The sequence below is a fragment of the Moschus berezovskii genome, chromosome X, assembly GCF_049115385.1.
Source record: "Moschus berezovskii isolate FMDL1 chromosome X, NW_MosBer_1.0, whole genome shotgun sequence".
In the NCBI taxonomy this organism is placed as follows: Eukaryota; Metazoa; Chordata; class Mammalia; order Artiodactyla; family Moschidae; genus Moschus; species Moschus berezovskii.
In genome coordinates, this window is record NC_142488.1 from 147,951,185 (window position 1) to 147,966,535 (window position 15,351).

The 15,351-nt window shown below is 42.3% G+C and overlaps 1 protein-coding gene across 1 annotated transcript in view; it reads left to right on the forward strand.

Annotated features, from left to right (window-relative positions):
* VBP1 (VHL binding protein 1) overlaps positions 1 to 15,351 on the forward strand; it is a 79,669-nt gene that overhangs the window by 6,908 nt on the left and 57,410 nt on the right. The window contains exons 2-8 of the mRNA XM_055437701.2: positions 2,814 to 2,956; positions 4,540 to 4,615; positions 5,704 to 5,806; positions 5,970 to 6,063; positions 6,176 to 6,287; positions 7,136 to 7,242; positions 8,113 to 8,154. Of these exons, the coding sequence (XP_055293676.2) occupies positions 2,814 to 2,956; positions 4,540 to 4,615; positions 5,704 to 5,806; positions 5,970 to 6,063; positions 6,176 to 6,287; positions 7,136 to 7,242; positions 8,113 to 8,154 (677 nt within the window). The remainder of the gene's footprint in view (positions 1 to 2,813; positions 2,957 to 4,539; positions 4,616 to 5,703; positions 5,807 to 5,969; positions 6,064 to 6,175; positions 6,288 to 7,135; positions 7,243 to 8,112; positions 8,155 to 15,351) is intronic.

Sequence of the window (15,351 nt, forward strand, 5' to 3'; positions counted from 1 at the left end):
AGTAGTGGCGTATGGGTGTGTGTTTGTGCATTTGTGTGTGTGCATGCTCAGTCCTGTCTGACTTTTTGCTCTGGAGCAGTGGCATATGGGTGTGTGTGTGTGTGCATGGTCAGTTGTGCCTGACTGCGCTGGAGCAGTGGCCTATGGTGTGTGTGTGTGTGTGCGTGCATGCTCAATCGTGTCCAACTCTTTGCATTGAAGCAGTGGCATATGAGGGTTTGTGTGTGTATGCTCATGCATGCTCAGTCATATCTGACTCTGTGCCAGAGCAGTTGCGTTTGGGTGTGTGTGTGTATGTGTGTGTGCATGCTCAGTCATGTCCAGTCTTTGCGCCAGAGCAGTGGCATATGGGTTTGTGCCTGTGTGTGTGCATGCTCAGTTGTGTCTGACTCTATGTGCTGCATCAGTGGAGTATGTGTGTGTGTGTGCGCATGCACTCAGTCATGTCTGACTCTTTGCTCCAGAGTGGTGGCATATGGGTGTGTGTGTGTGTGCTCAGTCGTGTCCGACTTTGCACCAGAGCAGTGGTGTATGGGTGTGTGTGTGTGTTTGTGTGTGTGTCTGTATGCTCAGCCATGTCCGACTCTTTGCACCAGGGCAGTGGTTTCATAAACAATCTGTGCTGTTGGCAATAGATGTAAATCCCATTGCTATTGCAACCTTTGTAGCTGATTCAGCCTTTTGATCAACTCTTGATTTTGCTATTTGGCTTCAAAACTATTCATTGACGTAATGTGCATTTGTCTCCTGAAGTTTTTTCTTATCATCATGATAATGAGTGTTTATTGCAGCAGCTACCAGTTCACCAAAGTTAAGCAGATTAATTTCCTCTCGCTATATATATATATACATTTAAAGTTTCTTGAAGATTATTCTCAACAGGTCCCATATTAGATTCTGGGATAGTATATATAATCCAGGCCTGCACTAGGATATAACATGTACCAGGATTAACTTTTCAAAACCTGAAAGTTAAGCAATAATTACCAATGTGAAGGGTGCATGGAACCAAACAAGGGCACTTGAATCAGTACCAGCATAACTGAAAGATTCAGTCCAAAGACTGAAATCATGCCGAAGCAGAAATGAAAAGGTTGCAGAGGAAACTGCATAGAAAAAAGAAATAAAGTGGACCTAAAGATAAAAAATATAGCAGAGAATCTCATTCTTCAAAACCTTAAACATGGCATGAACATGTGTGCTAAGTTGTTTCAGTTGTGTCCAAGTCTGTGCAACTGTATGGACTGTACCTGCCAGGCAGGCTTCTCTGTCCATGAGATTCTCCAAACAAGAATACTGGAGTGGGTTCCTATGCCCTTTTCCAGGGGATCTTCCCCACCAAGAATCGAACCCATGACTCCTGTATTGCAGGGAGATTCTTTACCGCCTGAGCCACCAGGGAAGCCTGCCAAACATGGTACAGCAACTGGCACATATTAGGCATTGATGCTGAGTATATATGTTTGTTGAATAAGTAAATCTTACTTTATAGGGTGAGTCTGTCACTCTAATCCACTAGCATATTTGTTAAGCCCCCTCCTCAGTACCTGTCCTGCTGCTGCGCATATGAAGATGCTGCGTAATAGATAAGTGCTACAGATGAAGTTGTTTTAGAATGATAGTTTATAGATGGTTTGGAAAGCAAAGAGAATTTTTGAACTGATAAACAGCAAGGAATCTTTGCATGTTTTTCAGTAGGAAAATGAAACAATGAAACTTACCTTTTGAGGGGCTGTAACCTCATGCGACGAGTTGGCTCACTGGAAAAGAGTCTGATGCTAGGAGGGGTTGGGGGTGGGAGGAGACGGGGGCGACAGAGAATGAGATGGCTGGATGGCATCACTGACTCGATGGACATGAGTGTGAGTGAACTCCGGGAGTTGGGGATGGACAGGGAGGCCTGACATGCTGTGATTCATGGGATCACAAAGAGTCGGACACGACGGAGCGACTGAACTGAACTGAAAAGTAAATTAATTAATGTTTATAACTTTGAGGGGAGGAAAGCAAAAAGCTGTTGCAATAAACCAGGTACAAGGCTGTGGGGAAGTGGAATAAAGAAGAAAAAGCAGTAAGAAATTAAAAGGTGTAAACCAAAAAAGTCAGACTTAGGGAGACAAAGATTCTTACTGAACCTTCATGGAATGACACTTTTCTTGAGTGAGGCACAATGACATAATGTTTAATACCTTGGTCTTCAGAGTCAAACAAACCTGATTTCAAATCCCAGCCCTTCCACTGAACTACCTGTATGACCTTGAGCATGTTACTTACCTTCTTGAGTCTTATCCATTTATTTAACAAGTATTTTCCATAACTTAGTATGTGCCAGCTACCATGCTGGGTCTTGGGGAGACACTGGTGAGCAGAATCAATGCAATCACAATCCTCATTAACTCTATGGAACAAATAGGATAAACATGCGTTCAGTATCACCTACCATGTTAGTACCAGGTGACTCAGTGATAAAGAATCTGCCTGCAATGCAGGAGAAGTGGGTTTGACCCATGGGTTGGGAAGATTCCCTGGAAGAGGAAATGGCAACCCACTCCAGGATTCTTGCCTGGAGAATCCCATGGACAGAGGAGCCTGGTGGGCTACAGTCCGTGGGGTTGCAAAGAGTCAGACACAGCTGAACGACTGAGCACTGTCATGCACAAATTTTACTACTTGAAATGAAGAAAATGTTTCAGATGATTCTCTTTGTCATGTCTCTGAGATTTGATTGCATCTGGATTTCAGGTAAAGTTACCAATTTTGGTTTTGAATTTTTTTTGCCTGTGTTTTAATGTTTGTCACTGTCTCTAATTTAGATCTGATCCAGTACATAAATGGAACAAATATGAGTGTTGCCCATCTGGCTGACGTTCTTTCTGAGAAAACTGGTAGCAGCAGCTGGGTGGTGGTGTTCAAAGCCCTGGTTACTGTCCATCACCTCATGGTGTATGGAAATGAGGTGAGCATGGCGTCTATTCCTTCCTTTTAGTACAAAGGACTGTTGTGACACAACTGCAAATATGCTCAGTGTGTTAGGGGCTTACTACATTTTGCTTTCATTAATGACAAGTGGGGAAAGTACATAGAAGTAGATATTAAAACACCAATTTTTCCATTTTTACTTATGAATTTCTCTTTGCAATCAGTATTTAATAAAGTATACCATTTTGCTAGTAGAGGAAGTAAGCCACGGAATGATATTTAGAGTCCAATATCATTTCTATAAATGTTAAAAATTCACACAATATTTGTCCATGTAACAGGTATATATATGAAACTATAAAGAAAATAGGATGCAAAGATAACACATGAAAATTTTGATAATGTTTCCTTCCAGGTAGGAGAAGTAAATTGAACTTGAGGATGGGACAAAGGCCACTATTAACTTTATCTGTAAGGCTTTATACCTCTTATTTTAGAGTTGAAGGAACTTCCCTGGTGGTCCAGTCTTTAAGAATCTGCCTTGCAATGTAGGGGATGAGAGTTCGATCCCCAGCTGGGAAACTAAGATCCCACATGCCACAGGTCAACTGAGCCTGCACCAGAGCTAGAGAGTCGGTGCACCACAACAAAAGATCCCACATGACAAAATGAAGATCCATTGTACTGCAACTAAAATCTAACTCAGCCAAATAAATAAATAAATGATAAATAAATTCCTGCCAAAAAATAGAACTGAAGGAGATATGTGCAAAAGTTAGCAGTTGTCATTTCTGGGCATTGGAGTCCAAAGATGTACCACAGTATTCTTTTTTTTTCTATTAATTGAATTGTTAAATAATTGAACATGAATGATTAAAATAATTAATCCTATAATTGCCACTGACCCTTGAATATCCCAGGTTTGAACTGCACAGGTCCTCTTGTATGTGGCTTTCTTCCATCGTAAATACTACAACACTACAGTATCCATTCTTGGTTGACTCCACAGGCATGGATCTAATCACAGTTACCGTGGTATGGCATCTGCAGGTAGCTGACTATAAATTATATGTGGGTTTTATTCCCTGGTGGTTCAGCTGGTGAAGAATCCGCCTGCAATGTGGGAGACCTTGGTTTGATCCCTGGATTGGGAAGATCCCCTGGAGAAGGGAAAGGCTACCAACTCCAGTATTCTGGCCTGGAAAATTCCATGCACTGTATATATAGTCGATGGGGTCGCAAAGAGTTGGACATGACTGAGCGACTTTCACTTTATTTACTATGAATTATATGGGAATTTTCGACTGCATGGTGGGTCAGTGACCCTAACTCCTGAGATGTTACTGATATAAAGGCGTGGGTAAAAAGTGTGTATTCACATTAGCTTTAATGTTTAACCCCTTGTTTATTTGGGGGGTATGTCAACAGACTTGGCGGCACTGCAGATCCTTATGTTGGCTAGCCCAGGTTGTGACAGTGCTCACCTTAATCAGTGCCCCTGAAATAGAAGATATGTATGATAGAATCATGTTAAGTATGTATTTACAAAGACAAAATCACGAATGAACTCTATTTGTGAACTGAACCTAATTTTAAGAATTTGGCACACTTGTTTGACAGCGTTTTATCCAACATCTTGCATCGAGAAGTTCTTTGTTCACTTTACACAACTTTCTGGATAAAAGTGTCATAGAAGGTAAGATGATTCTTTGATGGAAATACTTCTTTGTGGCAAGGAGGGAAATATTCTGGAAACCATGCCTAGTTTAAAAAAATGGCTCTGAATGATGAAGGGTGTGATGTGGTATACGTTTTATGATGGAAAGTAATTTCTAAATTCGTTGACACAACACATATGCAGGTATTTACTCAGTGAGGCTTTCCTGCCTCAGTCTCCCAAAAATCATGGTCCCTTTATCCCTTCTCTGCCTGAGTTTTATTCTTTCCACTTCTCAGCAACTAAACATCTCTGTATATTTCTTTTCTTTTGCTTATCTATCAATCACCATTGGAGTATAAGATCCATGTAGGCCAGGTTTTTTTTTTTTGGGGGGTCTCTATTGTTCACTACTGAACCTATAGCATCATAGTGAACACTGAATAATTGTCGAACAAATAAGTAAATTGAATAAATGAATCAAGGCCCTTAGTGAGCAGCTGAGTTTCTGTCATGGCCTTTCTCTTTACATTTTGTCTATGAAGTAGGGGCAAGGTCGTTTGTTGAGTGAAAGGAAGACCGGAGCAATGGTAACAAGGGGATAGGGGGTGTCAGAAAAATGCTAAGGATTTATAATAGTGTCTGTGAAAATGTGAAAGGAACTAATAAAGTTCAGTTATTTCTCCGGTTCAGGAATGTCACCATCAATACCACATCCAAAGGTGATATCAACACTTTGAGGAAGGGCTGGTGCACTGGGATGACCCTGAGGGATGACATAGGAAGGAAGGTGGGAGGGAGGGTCAGGATGGGGAACAGGTATACAGTCATGGCTGATTCATGTGGATGTATGGCAAAAACCACCACAATATTGTAAAGTAATTAGCCTCCAATTAACATTAAAAATAAATAAATAAACATAAATTCATTTAAAAAATAATCTTTAACAGAAAGTTTTAGGAATACTGTACTTGAGTAACAAAAGCCATTCTAGTGTTTTATGCTTCAAAGATATTGTTGAGGGATATGCGTGAATGTGGAATGATAAACCTTTGCATTTGGTGACGTATGTTGTAAATGGTTAACATTGGTTAAACTGGAAATAATAAAAGGTATTTCATTTTTAGGCTATACTATGTCAGCTTTCATCAGACGATATAGCAAGTACTTGAATGAAAAGTCACTCGCGTATAGACTGATGGGGTCAGACATCACCAAAACCAAGAGAGGGTAGGTAAATATTGTTAGTTTGTAAGCAAGAAGTACTGCAGTACATATCTGTTCTGATATGTAGTTTGGCAAAAATGCAGCTATTTTTCAAGATGCTGATGTCATGGTGATTCTCAAACTCTTAATTAGCATTGATTTTATGAACTTCTTTTATCTTTTATAGGCCAGATGGTGTTATGAGAACTATGAACACTAAGAAGCTGCTGAACACTCTTCCAGTTATTCAAATTCAGTTTGACGCTCTTCTGAATTTTAATGTAAGAGCTTTATAAATCCTTTTTTAAAAAGATATTGTTAAGCAGCATTGTTTGACTGTAGGTGGGAGAGGGAAAAAAACATGGTGGTAATTGATTCCTCTTTAATTTCCAGGCAAATGCCGATGGACTAACTAATGGTATAGTACATGCTGCTTTCATGCTCCTCTTTAAGGATTCTCTTCGCCTCTTTGCAGCCTATAATGAGGGGATCCTTAATCTGCTAGGTAAGCTAAAGAATAGACATGACTTTTTAAAAACTAAACTGGCAAAAATGCTTTATTTATATCTACATTTAGATTCATCTGTGTTTTAGGTTCAAAATAGCAGATCCTTACAAGGTCATATATATTTACATAATTAGACATCATATTGCTTTTTTTGTTAAAAATAATTAACTAATCAGCCACAGAACTTTTCAATTTGTTTATAAGTGCTAACTGATATTTCTGGGAAATTTATTGGGAAATTAACACGGATTGCCGTATTTATTCATTACACAGTAAGTCCCACTCAACTAACATCAAATAGTACAATTCTAACTTTCCTAAGATACAGCCTACAAATTATTGTTTTGATCATATACAAACAAATGTTTCTTAGGCTTTTTAGGAAATTTCAGTCATCACTTAGCCCTAACCAGTTTCGTTGTTGACAATTTGAGATATTTCTTACATTTAGGAAGTGCCTGGTACATTTGTTGAGTTATAAAGGGTAGGAAATACAGCCCCTCTGTCAGAGACCATCAGAACTTGATGTTAATCAAAAAGATTCCAGACTAGAATTTGTAGAAATTAAACTAAACTATCCAAATTATATGTGTATGCTATTAAATGCCATATATATTATCAGCACCAGTGTTCAGCATGCAGTAGTTACTGTATAAAAAATCTGTTGGTTATACTTAGATGTGCAGTGTTGTTGTTTATTAAAGCAAAATATTATTGGATTAAAACTGTAATTGTTTTCAAGAAGTTAAAATCATACCCAGAATTAACATAGAATCATCAGAAAGGAATGAAACTTGAGATTGCTACAATACTGGCTATTTTGTCATTTTTTTTCCTATTTTTAGATAAATATTTTGACATGGGGAAGAAGCAATGCAGGGAAAGTTTGGATATTTACATCAAGTTCCTCGAAAGGATGACCAAATTGGCAAGGTTTCTTAAAGTTGCAGAGGTACAGAAATCTATTTCTAGCCACGGCTTTTGTGCTATTTTCTGTAGTTTAGTATCCTGTACAACTCTACCTCTACCTCACAATCCCTGCCAAACAGAAATGGGTAGTTTTAACTATTTTGTTAACAGTACAACTAAAAACTAGGAATAGGTACTTCAAATGTACCCTGCAATGCACTTGTGATCAAAAACAATCTTACAATGATTTCTGTTTGTGACTTGAGGATAATTTATACCAAGCTTACCTTCCCACCAGAAACAGCTCTAAAACCAGTGAGATAAGGAAACATATGAGGTGGGCCACAGATTTGCCCTAGTAGCTAATTCTGAGTATTTGAAAACTTAGAACATATTTGTATGATATCCAGAATGAAGCCAAGTTCTTCACAAAGCAACAAAGACTCAAAATCTGGCAGGTCTTGTTAAATTTTACCATAAGAGCAAATATAAGTTTATGCTTAAGTGTGCAAGGCATTCTTTTGTGCTTGTTGCTCAGTCGCTAAGTTGTGTCCGATTGTTTGCGACCCTGTGGACTGTAGCCCACCAGGCTCCTCTGTCCAGAGGATTTCCCAGGCAAGAATACTGGAGTGGGTTGCCATTTCCTCCTCCAGGGGATCTTCCTGACCCAGGTATCGAACCATCATCTCCTGCATTGGCAGGCAGATTCTTTACTGCTAAGCCACCTGGGAAGCCCCGTAAGACATACTTGAGCCTGCCGTTTTTCTTGATCTGGGTGTGTACCAGCCCAGCAAGGCACTCTTGCTCTTGGAGTCCTTTCTCTTTAGTGTACAAATTGGTCTCACACTTACTTTTCTTTGTTAACACTCCTTGCTGTAATGTTTTCTTTTTCCCCCTTTTTTTCTGATTTCAGCAAGCTGGAATTGATCAGAATGACATTCCATATCTTTCTCAGGTCAGTACATCTCTTGTCTGTCTTTAAGTGGCTTTTTGTCTTTGTGCTGTGTTTATCATCTGAGATGCCATCATTTTCTGTATAGTTACATGTGTATTTTCATTTCTGTGAGAGTTAACATTTCTATTTCTACTTATATATACATAGACTTGTGACTTTGGAACAGGTCTGTGAGCTGTAGGTCTTACAAAAGAGGTCGTTCCCCGCTGAGTGCTAAATGGTGACTTATAGTATAACAACTCCAAGATGCTTTTTCAGTGGATAGAACTGATCTGTGAAAATAGCAAGATATTCTTTACATCTGTGCCTTTTTTGCTGTCTCACATATAGGGTCATCGTTACCATCTTTCTAAATTCCATATATATGTGTTAATATCCTGTATTGGTGTTTTTCTTTCTGACTTACTTTGCTCTGTATAATGTAAAGAACAGACTGTTCGACTCTGTGGGAGAAGGCGAGGGTGGGATGATTTGAGAGAATAGCACTAAAACATGTATATTATCATATGTGAAATAGATTGCCAGTCCAGGTTTGATGCATGAGGCAGGGTGCTCAGGGCTGGTGCACTGGGATGACCCTGAGGGATGGGATGGGGAGGTAGGTGGGGGGGGGTTCAGGATGGGGAACACATGTACACCCATGGCTGATTCATGTGAATGTAGGGCAAAAACCACCACAATATTGTAATTAGCCTCCAATTAAAATTTTTAAAATTAAAAAAAAAAAGAAAATAGCAAGGTATTGTGAACAGTGAGTTTAGGCTTGAGGCTGCGTTATCTGCCTTTCAAGTGTGTCATCTCAAGCAATTCATTTGCATTCTCCATGCCTCCTTTATGCAAATGCAGAATGAGGGCGATGCTATTGTCTGCCTTACAGCAGAGTTGTGAACATCAGATGAGCTCAGGCCTTTTCCTTCCCCTAAAGTCTCTCATCAGGAATCCCTCACATGGCAGGCGGTGCAGGTGAGGATGAAATGCAGGTCTGGCAGGCTGCTCCTGCAGCCCATGGGTGCCCTCTGGACCTGCCTGTGCTCCATCCCGTGTGTATCATAGGGCTTGAGCAGCAGAGTTTGCAGGCCCAGCCTGCTGACCTTCTCTGGGACCCAGAGTAACATGGCAACCTACTTTAGGTCACTTGGAATATGAGCCAAAGCAGTCTTTCCTGGTCTCCAGATCTCCAAGAGACCTCCCAGTACTCATGTTTCTTTTTCATGGTGAGACGTGTGAGATACAACACTTTATCTTCTATTTTGAATGGGATTTCCTGGTAGACCCTTGGCCACTGATGCTCTAAAAATTTTACTGCTATGGAAGGCTCGTGAATCTTTGTAGGGTTGACCTCCCATCCATCCCCTGGAGTGCATATCACTTTCCAAGGTCCCCTTTCTGCTCATCTGGTCCATTTGGCATGATATCATAAATGGAAGTAGATCAGTGCAATATTCTGAGGGGTAACTAGAGAGTATAAACTTCTTCTGACCATATTCTGACCAACATATGGGTTAAGAGACTTAACACAGCCTGAACTGGATCATAAATATATAGCATTGTCCATTTCATCTGCCCATAAACTCTTACTGATTCATACTTTAGATAGCAATGGAAAACACAGCACTCACCAAACTGTTAGTCACATACCATGTTCCTGAGACTACATTAACCTACATCTACTGAAGAGCTATGACAAACCTAGATAGTGTATTAGAAAAGCAGAGACATCACTTTGCTGACAAAGGTCTGTAGAGTCAAAGGTTTGATTTTTCCAGTAGCCATGTATTAATGTTAGAGCTGGACTATAAAGAAGGCTAAGCACCGAAGAAGTGATGCCTTTGAACTGTAGTGCTGGAGAAGACTCTTGAGAGTCCCTTGGACTGCAAGGAGATCCAGCCAGTCCATCCTAAAGGAGTTCAGTCCTGGGTGTTCATTGGAAGGACTGATGTTGAAACTGAAACTCCAATACTTTGACCACCTGATGCGAAGAGCTGACTCATTGGAAAAGACCCTGATGCTGGGAAAGTTTGAAGGCAGGAGGAGAAGGGGACGACAGAGGATGAGATGGTTGGATGGCATCACAGACTCAATGGAAATGAGTTTGGGTAAACTCCGGGAGTTGGTGATGGGCAGGAAGGCCTGGCATGCTGTGGTTCATGGGGTAGCAAAGAGTTGGACCCGACTGAGCAACTGAACAACAGCAACAAAAACCAAAGAAACTATAGTGGCTGCAACTGGGTTACTACTTGATTGATTATGCTGCAGTTTGTCATTCTTCAGGGCCTGACTGGTTTGGGGGCCATACTGGTGAATTATATGGAGATACAGTAGCGACCATCACCCCTGCATCCTTTTTACCTTTAAGATTGGTACAGATTTCTACAATCCTCCTAGGAGGTGATCTTGTTTATTTTTACTGTTTTGACTGGACTATAGGTAGAGGCATGTCCCCAGCTGGCGATGCTGTGACTTAACTGTAGTTAGAGGCCTAGAGGCCAGGAAGCGGGTGAGGACATATCCTGATGAGGCATGTAACTTGGGGAGGGGGGGTAGTGGTCTCCATATCATCTCCAGCAAGGGAGGAGGGGGAAGCTTCTTCAAGTTCAGAGCCTTCTGAACTTCCATGGCCATCCCCCCAGGTCTCCCCATCCCATAAGTCAGGTCCTTAACTCTAGCACAACCTGCTGCCTGACTCTGGTCTTGCAGAGCTGCCTTGGTTGAGACTGGAGGAATGGGAGGTGGTCAGGCATGTATGGGGGGAAGTTTGTGAAGAAAAAACCCAATGGACCCAGCAGTGGCCTCCAATTAAAAGATAGAGGAGATTGGGAGGACAGGATCATTACAGCTGCAAAGAAATGTTGAGTTTGGTGTCAGGAGGAGGAGGGAGTGTCTATCTGATGACTTCTCAAAAACCTTTGAGGGAAACATACGTGTCTTCACAAGCATTATTCCTTCATGTGTGGAGAGGTACCAAAGTGACCTATTTTCTGCACAGACATTGAACCCCATCAAATGGTCCACAATGGGAACCACGGTTGGATGCAATAAGGCACAGCTTCCCGAATGAGAATTCCGCTAACCAGACAGAGAAACAATGAGAATGTCTGCATTAGTAGAGGAGAAGATGGGATTTCATTGCCCAGAGTCACTATAATTAGTGGATTGCAATCAACAGGCACTCACAGACACAGGTCTGGCCCCTCCCAGGAAGAAGGAGATATGAATGAGATAGTCCTAGCCCCTGCCAGAGAGAAAACAAAGACTATGGAAACACGACTTGATATCTCTCCAGATATCATCCTCTGACTTTCTCTGCCTTGACCTCCCTTCATTGAGAGTGGTGGCAAAGGTGGGAACGGTTTCCATGCTGAGAATTGCACAGACCATTGTGGCAGCACAGACCAGCTTCAGCTGAACTGGGCTTTGGTGTCTTGGCGTTGGCTCCCTTCAGTGCTCAGTGACTGCGGCCAGAGCTCTGGATGGGGGGCTATCTGGACAAAACAGCCCCCGGTTAGAGTTCCTTCTTTCTCATGGGACCCTCCTCTGTCCTCCTTACCTCCACTCTGCCTGGTTCCTAGGATCCCCAGGACCCTTGAGTCAAAAACCAAAATCAATGGCTGGCGGAGAAACCACAGAAGTCAGGTGAGGCTCTTTGTTGTTCAAGCATCATGCAGGTCTCCACTCTTTGCTCCGTGAATCAGCTGCTTTTACTGCAAGGACTTCCTTATCAGCACGCTGGCTTCAGGCCCTCAGCCAGCTCAGGGAGTCATCTGCCCTGGCCTTGGGCTGGCTGAGCTGCATGTGCTTTCTGGGGCATTCTGGAAAGCCCGGGATGGACTGAGATAGATGCAAGGCTCTCTGGGATGGGAGGGAGGGAGGCGGGAGGTGGGGAGTCATCTGATCTTTTAATTCATTGGATCGCATTTGAAAAGGGCCAGAAGAATGGTCCCCTGGCTCCTCTGATGACATCTTGATTCAAAGTTCAAGATGAGGTCGTCCTTCCTTCCTCCTCTTTGCCCCCTCGGTCAGCCCCCTTGAGAGAGGTTCATGCACCCTTGGGAGGAGCGTTTGCAGTCAGTCTTGATGCTCAATCCCTGCAAGGCTGTGGAGGTCTTCCTCTGCACTTCTGCATCACTTGGCCAGTTTCTCTCATGCTTCCAACAATCTTGACTACGTGCAGGAAGGGAAACGTTAAGTGCACGCTCCCCGTGTCCAGGCTCAGCCAAACCCTTCCGTTTTCTGAAGAGGCGTCTACCTCACTTCCTTGGCTGATCCTTCCTCCTCGGTCTTGACCCCATCTTGGGCTCACGGAGCATCCTTCCATGAGTGGCTGTCTGGTGTGTCTGTCTGGGTCTACCTCTTTTCTTGCCACCCTTCCCCACTCTTTCATTCACGTTGGGTTCAGCTCCCCCAAAACTCACGCATCAGCTGCTCTGCTTGCAATTCTGTGCATTTTCATTTTTCACCCAAGCACTTCAAACCTGGGCCACACCCCTCAGCAGAGTTCCATGAGCCCAAACTCGGTGGGGACCTACTGGGTAGTGTGACCATGGTTTTGGTGGGTGGAGGGCTACTGGGTGCGTCCCAGAAGAGCTCTGACAGCCTCCCGCCTACCGTTTTGCTAGAATCGTAGGAAAGCAAATTGGATGAAAAAAGAAAGTTTCCAACCCACATTGTGCAAGGAATGGCAACTTCTCTGTTTATGATTTTGTCATGTGTTTGTTGAATGACTGACTGATCCAGCAATGCTTTGTGCCTTTGCCATACATGTGTGTTTGCCCTGCTGATGTTGGCAGTCCTTTGATCATTTTGGGGTCCCTCTCCCTCTTTTTTCCCCGTCTTGTATGTTTGAACATTTGAAGCTCACCCTGGACTCCAGAACTCCTGGTCTCCCTGCTGCTCAGGGGCCTGTGGCCTCTGGCTAGGGACAGACTCTCCAAGTCCTTTGTGCTGAGAGTGCCCACGTGTTTAAGAGGCGTCTGTGGGGAAGTCTTCTCCTTGTCCCCATATTTGGTGTGATGGGAAATTCCTCTGAACAGATTTCTGCTTTGCTTCTTCATCCTGGCAGCCCATCTATACTGAGTGATACCCAGCCTCCTCTGAGTCTTCTCAGACTGATGTGTTTGCTGCTTTTCTTTTCTTTAAGTTATTTTTAAAAAATATTTAATTGGAGGATAAGTGTTGCCCTTCTTGATAACTTTTGTGTCATTATCCCTGTTCCTCTCAGAATGGTCCCTTAGCCCTGCCACACTTCCTTCATTAAACCCTTTTCCAGCTGCTAGTTCAGCCGCATTGGGGTCGATCTCTGCCACCGTAAGCTCAAGAACATTGCTTCAACTCACTTCTCCGCTGCTCCACGTCCATGTACTTTGCCCCCTGCTGATTGTCTTATGCAATGCAACCAGCATGCTGGTCTGAGAACTTTCACAATACAGATCTGATCATTTCACTCACTTCAAAGCCATCCAGTAGTCAACCAGTATTCTCAAGTTGTCTAGGTTTTTCATAGCTTTCCTGCCAAGAACAATTGTCTTATAATTTCATGACTGCAATCACCATCTGCAGTGATTTTCAGTTCAGTTCAGTCGTTCAAAGTGGTGTGTCCGACTCTTTGCCAACTCCATGGACTGCAGCACGCCAGGCTTCCCTGTCCATCACCAACTCCCAGAGTTTACTCAAAGTCATGTTCATGGAGTCAGTGATCCCATCCAACCATCTCATCCTCTGTCGTCCCCTTCTCCTCCTGCCTTCAATCTTTCCCAGCATCAGGGTCTTTCCAAATGAATCAGTTCTTTGCATCAGGTGGCCAAAGTATTGGAGCTTCAGCTTTAGCATCAGTCCTGCCAATGTATACTCAGGACTGATTTCCTTTAGGATGGACTGGTTGGATCTCCTTGCAGTCCAAGGGACTCTCAAGTGTCTTCTCCAACACCACAGTTCAAAAGCATCACTTCTGAAGCAACAAGCATTTGACCCAACAAGTAAAACTTTCTACAGTTCATAACTTTTATAAATAAAATAAATTAAATGTACAGTGAATAAGTTCTCTGAAATATTTCAATATTTCTGCAGGCTTAGTAACATCGTACCTTCAATGTATAAATGCTATTAAGTTTTTAAAGGAAAAAAAAAATCTATGAAAAACCCAAAAAAAAAAAAAAAAAAACTTCTTATGTGATTAAGAGGAAGGAAGGTAGAAAAAAAAAAAAAAGCATCACTTCTTCGGTGCTCAGCTTTCTTTATGGTCAAACTCTCACATCAATACATGATTACCAGAAAAACCATAGCTTTGAATAGATGGACCTTTGTTGGCAAAGTAATGTTTCTGCTTTTGAATATGCTGTCTAGGTTAGTCATAGCTTTTCTTCCAAGGAGCAAGCGTCTTTTAATTTCATGGCTGCAGTCACCATCTGCAGTGATTTTGGAGCCCCCCAAAATAAAGTCTCTCACTGTTTCCACTGTTTCCCCATGGGACCAGGTGCCATGATCTTTGTTTTCTGAATGTTGAGTGTTAAGACAGCTTTTTCACTCTGCTCTTTCACTTTCATCAAGAGGCTCTTTAGTTCTCTTCACTTTCTGCCATAAGGATGATGTCATCTGCATATCTGAGGTTATTGATATTTCTCCTGGCAATCTTGATTCCAGCTTGTGCTTCATCCAGCCCAGCCTTTCACATGATGTACTCTGAATATGTTAAATAAGCAGGGTGACAATATACAGCCTTGATGTACTCCTTTCCCGCTTTGGAACCAGTCCATTGTTCCATGTCCGGTTCTAACTGTTGCTTCTTGACCTGCATGCAGGTTTCTCAGGAGGCAGGTCAGGTGGTCTGGTAGTCCCATCTGTTGAAGAATTTTTCAGTTTGTTGAGATCCACAGATTCAGAGGCTTTGGCATAGTCAATAAAGCAGAAGTAGATGTTTCTCTGGAACTTTCTTGCTTTTTCCATGATCCAGGGGATGTTGGCAATTTGATCTCTGGTTCCTCTGCCTTTTCAAACTCCATCTTGAACGTCTGGAAGTTTGGCAGTGATTTTAGAGCTCAAGAATAGGAAATCTGTCACTGCTTCCGCCTTTTCCCCTTCTATTTGCCATGAAGTGATGGGGCCGGATGCCATGATGTTGTTTTAATATTTATCTTTAAATCTAGACAGTGTGTTAAAAACCAAGGACATCACTTTGCTGACAAAGGTCCAAATAGTCAAGGC